Consider the following 6,386-nt stretch of genomic DNA (forward strand, 5'->3'; position numbering starts at 1 on the left):
AGCAATAAGACTAAATAAACAGCTTAAATTCATTTCTGAACTCAAAATCAAGTAATTTTAAAAATCAAATCATATAGTATATTTTGGTTGATACAATTTTGTATTTACCATTACATAGACTTATCAAAATTTTGCTTTTTGTTGGTTAGAACAGGACAACTAAATTGGTGATCATGTTGGATAAAAATTGGCTACGCTTCAATAGGTAATAATAATTAGGGATTTAATTAGTGCTAGCTTAGTAAAATTAGTAACTTACTGTATTTGTTACTAATATATTATAAATATGAACTTGTCTTTGAATTGTAGAGCCTCGGATGAGTATAGAGAAGGCGCTAAGAATTTTGTAGAAATGTCAGAAAAGCTAGCTGGTTATCCAGAAAAGTTATTGTGTCCATGCAAAGTTTGTCGAAACTTAAGTCACCAATGTATTAACATTTTGTATGAACACTTAGTCATTTATGGGATTGATCCAACATACAAAATCTGGTTTCATCATGGGGAAGAATTATCAAGAGATGATGATGTAGAGACAATGGAAACATTTGATTCTTACAACTTGTTTAGGGCTACAAATATTGATGGTTGTGATTTTGAAAGTCATCTAGAAGGTCATGATGACACTTTTATGGAAAAAATAGAAGATGCAGACACTCCATTATATCCACAATGCACTAAATATACTAAGTTATCGTCAATTGTTGCATTGTATAAGGTTAAAACTACCAATGGATGGTCTGACAAAAGTTTTGATGAATTGTTAAGACTTTTGAATGATATGTTTCCTTTAGATAATATGATCCCCAAGTCTATGTATGAGGTTCGAAAATTTCTTCGATTATTTGATTTAGGATATGAAAAGATTCATGCGTGTGTTAATGATTGCTGTTTGTTTAGAAAAGATAAAGAAAACTTGCAAGAATGTCCAACATGTGGAACCTCACGTTGGATGTCAGATAAGATGACTAAAAAGGTTCGACATGGTGTCCCAGCAAAAGTTTTGAGGTACTTTCCTATAATCCCTAGGTTGAAACGGATGTTCATGTCTAAAAGAATTTCAAAGGAATTAAGATGGCATCACAACAATAAAAGTTGCGATGGAAAAATGCGTCACCCAGTGGATTCAGCAGCATGGGAGCTAGTCAATGATAAATGGCCATCATTTTCAAATGAAGAGAGAAATATTAGACTTGGCCTTTCCACAGATGGATTTAACCCATTTAGTAATTTAAGTTCTAAGTATAGTGTTTGGCCTGTTTTGTTGGTCATGTACAACTTACCCCCATGGTTGTGCATGAAACAGGAGAATATTTTATTATCAATGTTAATTCCAGGACCTAAACAGCATGGGAATGATATTGATATATACTTAGAACCCCTCATAGAGGACTTGAAATTATTATGGAATGAGGGTGTTGATGCTCATGATGCATTGGACAACACAAATTTCAAGTTGCGGGCTATTTTGATGTGGACAATCCAAGATTTTCCAGCATACGAGAACCTTGCTGGTTGTAAAAATAAGGGATGTTTTAGTTGTCCCCTATGTGGTTATGGTACTCATTCAGAGTGGCTAAAACATAGTGGGAAGTTTTCATATCGAGGTCATCGGAAATTTCTTAAAGAAGACCATCCATTTCGGAGTAAAAGAAGTTGGTTTGATGGAAAAGTTGAGCATGGAAATCCCCCAAGAATCATGAATGGGACTACAATTGCTGAACACCTTAAAGATTTTGTGAATGTTTGGGGAAAATCCACTTCAAAGAAAAGGAAACAAAATGATTCAAAAGAAATGTGGAAAAAACGATCCATATTTTTTTAGTAACCTTATTGGAAGGTTAGCACATTCTTACTACTCTAAAAAAATTTTGTGTAAATTATTGTTTTTGGAGGAATTTCATTAGTTATTTCTTTTGCAATTTTTTTAGGAATTGTATGTTCGTCACAATTTGGATGTGATGCACATAGAGAAAAATGTTTGTGAAAGCATCTGTAATACATTGCTAGATGTTGCTGGAAAAAGTAAAGATGGACTAAAAGCTCGCTTGGATTTGCAACATATGGGTATTAGGAGTGCATTACACCCACAAGAGAAGGGGACTAGAACCTATCTTCCTGCAGCTTTACACACACTATCAAAGCTTGAGAAAGAATTATTTTGTAAAAGGTTGTTCTCATTGAAAGTACCTGATGGATATAGTTCAAATATTCGAAATTGTGTTTCAATGGAACAATGCAAGCTCATGGGCCTTAAGTCACACGATTGCCACATTTTGATGCAACAATTACTACCGGTGGCTATAAAAGGATTGATGCCATTGGATCCAAGAGATGCTATAATAAGATTATCCACGTTCTTTAATCGAATATGTCAACGTGTTCTTGATAGAGAAAGCATAATGACATTAGAAAATGATGTTATTGAAACTTTATGCTTACTAGAGAGATTCTTTCCACCATCATTTTTTGATGTCATGATTCACTTAGTGGTTCATATCGGACGAGAAGCACGACTATGTGGACCAGTCCAATTTCGATGGATGTATCCATTTGAGAGGTGAATCACTAAGACTTAATTGTTTTGTTTATTCTTATTAGTTTATGTGAACATTCTATTAATGATGAGCAATTGTGTGATTAATAGACGCATGAAGATATTGAAAGATTATGTCAGAAATCGAGCAAGGCCTGAAGGTTGTATTGCAGAGTGTTATCTTGCAGATGAGTGTGTGAGCTTTTGTAATGAATTCACTGACCATTCAATTGAACTAAACACAAAAGAAGGTCGAAATGAAGAGTGGTCAAATGATGTGATACTTGAAGGTCGTCCAATTTCTAGGAGGAAAGAAATTATATTGACAGATGAGTTGTTAGAAATTGCACATCGATACATTCTGTTAAATACATCTGTTGTGGAGCCTTTTCTAGAGTAAGTGTCTGATATTAGAAATTATTGTTTTTTTATTAAAAATGTAGTAATACTAACTCATTGGTCCTATAAATTAGGATTCACTTAGAGGAGTTGAAAAAAAACAAACAAAATATATGAGAGAAATAGTGGATTACTTTGGAAGAAACATATACAAACTTTTTCAACATGGATGAAGGAAAAGGTAAATTAATGCAAACTAACTGGTTCATATCAGTTGTTTTAAATATCATTAAGAAAATTAACAATGTCATACTATTATTTGTATAGGTTCCTATGCATTCCTCAACTTGTGATGAAACTGATTTGTTGAAATGGCTGGCATATGGACCCAGAAAACATGCTGCTTCTTACACTGGATATATTATCAATGGTCAAAGATTCCATGTACATGACATTGAGAAGTCCACACAGAATAGTGGTGTCTCAATTGAAGCTACAACTATGTGTAGATCTAGTGCCAAAGATGTATCTCAAGTTCCTAATTTAGTTTCATACTATGGGGTTATAAGGGAGATAATCTTGTTAGATTACTATATAGTTCAGATTCCAATTTTCAAATGTGATTGGGCAAATGTCCCTAACGGTGTTAGGGTGGAGGATAGTCTTACTTTAGTTAATCTACACCAAAGTCAATGGTCTGTTGGTAGAGACCCTTTTATTTTAGCCTCACAAGCTAAACAAGTCTTCTACTCAAGAGAACATGATTCTTCCAATTGGTATGTGGTGATTAGGGCACCCCCTAGAGGTTTTTATGACATGGAAAATTATGATGAGCAAGAATTCATGCCTGTAATGTCTGAAGTTACTGAATCTAGGTTGTATAATGTAGTGGAAGATGAACAATATGTTAGAGATGATTGTGAGGGTATATTAGTTTGATTATTGTTGTGTTTTTTGTAAATTGTAGAAGATGTTGCACTTGACATTCAAAGTTGTAATCAATGGAAATTTCAGTTTATACTTTAGCTCATTAATTTGTTGTTTCTTATTTGTGTATTTTTAGCGAAGAACTCTTGAAAACATGTCTTTGATGCCAAGAATGACTATTTATTTCTTTCTTTCTGACTTTTATTATATGTTTTTTTTTTGTGATAATTGATAATATGTTGTTATATATGATTTTTGCAACTCATCAAAAATCTTACTAATTATAGAAACGGTTGATCAGAAACTAGTCAAAGAGTTTGCCAAGTACAAGATATGTCACCTCCATCTACAAAAGGAAAGAGGCCAAAACACACACCTACAGGAAAATTAGTTAAACTCCTCAATGAAAAGAGGAAGAGCTTTAGACTAAATTTGGAAATGGATAAGGTTGTTGAAGAGAGATATACTAAGGATGTGTCTCCAAAGAAAAATACACGTAGAATGATTGTAAGAAATGACTCTTCTGATGAAGAAGAAGTACCCATCTCCCCTGTGACAAGGAGATCTCTTAAAAATCTATTTGAGGTTGAACAACCAATAGACTCCCTTGAAAAAATAGTGAGACCACCTACTAATGACCTAATTTCTCCATTCTTAGCTTCAAAGACAGCCACTAGGGGATCTATTAAAAGAGTGGTTGAAGTAGAAATTAGTCCTTCAAATCACCATGCCATCTCACCAACAGCCACAACAAAATCACAACGCCTACAAATTCCAGAAAACCCAAATGAAACAATTGTTGAAAATTTGCCTGACGAACAAGAACTACCTGAAGAAGTTGTTGCACCTATTACCCAAAAGAGAACTAGAGGCCCTAGTAAAATGAAGTCTATTGCAATAGACAGTGATGGTCGTTTGGAAGTTAAGTTTAACTCAAAGGGACAACCAATAGGTGCAACATCAATATCTTTGTCTTCATTTTTGGGTGCACTTGTTAGAGAAATTGTACCAGTAACAATAAAAGATTGGAGGAAGATTCCTCTAGGAATGAAAGAGGTCTTATGGAAATCTATTCAGGTATATATACTCAGGTTTTATGCATTGAACATGAAATTTGTTGAAATTCATTTACATTAATACTAACCTATTATTAATTTTACTAGGCAAGATATAAGGTTGACAAAGATTGGCAAAAGACCTATATATTCAAAAGTATGGCAGATCTTTGGAGAGCTTCGAAATCAAGGCTAGTTACTAAAATAACAAATGCACCAAATGAAGAAGCAAGATTGAAACTAAAGCCTGATAATATTAAATCTATGAATGAGTGGAAAAGTTTTGTTAAGGAAAAAAATAGTGCTGAGTTTAAGGTATTTTATTCTTAACATCTTATAACCAAATATATTTATGATTAAAATTTATAGTTTAATGTCTCTATTAACTTTATATTCTTAGGCTACAAGCAAGAAATTCAAAAAAATACGGACAAAGCAACTACCCCACACTTGTAGTCGCAAAGGTTATGCAAGATTGATTGATGAGTTGGTAAAGCCAAACATATTTACAGTTGTTTTATTATAGAATTTGGTTTAGATATTTTTTTAATTTATTTTCTTATTTTGATAGATGAACCATAGTGAAACCAATACACCACCTTCTAGAGTTGATGTTTGGACCAAAGCACATAAGAAGAAAAATGGCGAACCAGTAAATTCAGAAGTGGCTGAAGCTTTTGTATACACCTTGCCCTTTCAAAATCATGTGACTTTAGTTTTAACTTACTCATTTGTTTGAATACATTTATTGATACTATTTATTTTTGAAGGATTTGGTTGAAGAATATAAGAAAGATCCTGCTACGTCTTCAACTACAAGTGTTAATGAAGATATCCTCACAAAAGTCCTTGGTCCTGAAAAAAATTCATACTTGAGAGCTTTCGGAAGAGGAGTTACTCGGTCAAAGTTGCAAATTGTGTCAGAAAGAGATGACCATTTGATAAAGATAGAAGGTCAATGCAAAAATTTGAACGACAAAATGCAACACATGGAGCAACTCATTGTTTCTTTAATGAAAAATCAAGTAAGTATTTTGATGCTGAAACTATATTTTCATGTGGATGAATTGCAATAATAACTAAGATTCATGTTTAATTTTTTGGTTAGTCTTTACTTTTGTATTTTTTTTAATTTTGATGTTGAATTCATGTCTTTCTATCTTACTTGTAAATAGAATACATCTTCTCAGAGCGAGGAGCAATCAAATGTCAATGTTCAATCAAATTCTTATGTTCATTCCACTCAGGTAATTATGATACTAATTATATGAAAATGATAAAATCTAAAACATATAATATTCAATATAAAATCATTTACTGCTGCTGAATTTGTTATATTGATATATTATTAGAGTGTCAAGAACCACACATTTGGCTCAAAATGCAAAATATTAGATTGGATTGGATCTAGAGAAATTGTTGCAGAAGGTTATTTTATCTCAAGTGACCCAAAGGATGAGGTTCATCATGTTCCTCTTGGGCCTAATGCTATGAAAGTGGGGATAGATCTTGTGAGAAAGAATGATGCATTT

At 32.9% G+C, this 6,386-nt stretch overlaps 1 protein-coding gene across 1 annotated transcript; it reads left to right on the forward strand.

Moving 5' to 3' along the window:
* Nucleotides 1–352: 352 nt before the first annotated feature.
* Nucleotides 353–2,933, forward strand: LOC133832426 (uncharacterized). The gene is made up of 4 exons (XM_062262770.1): nucleotides 353–1,223; nucleotides 1,335–1,652; nucleotides 1,969–2,517; nucleotides 2,599–2,933. The coding sequence occupies exons 1-4, from the start codon at nucleotides 353–355 to the stop codon at nucleotides 2,931–2,933; spliced, it is 2,073 nt and encodes a 690-aa protein (XP_062118754.1).
* Nucleotides 2,934–6,386: the final 3,453 nt, after the last annotated feature.

This window comes from Humulus lupulus, chromosome 4 (genome assembly GCF_963169125.1).
Source record: "Humulus lupulus chromosome 4, drHumLupu1.1, whole genome shotgun sequence".
NCBI classification, from domain to species: domain Eukaryota; kingdom Viridiplantae; phylum Streptophyta; class Magnoliopsida; order Rosales; family Cannabaceae; genus Humulus; species Humulus lupulus.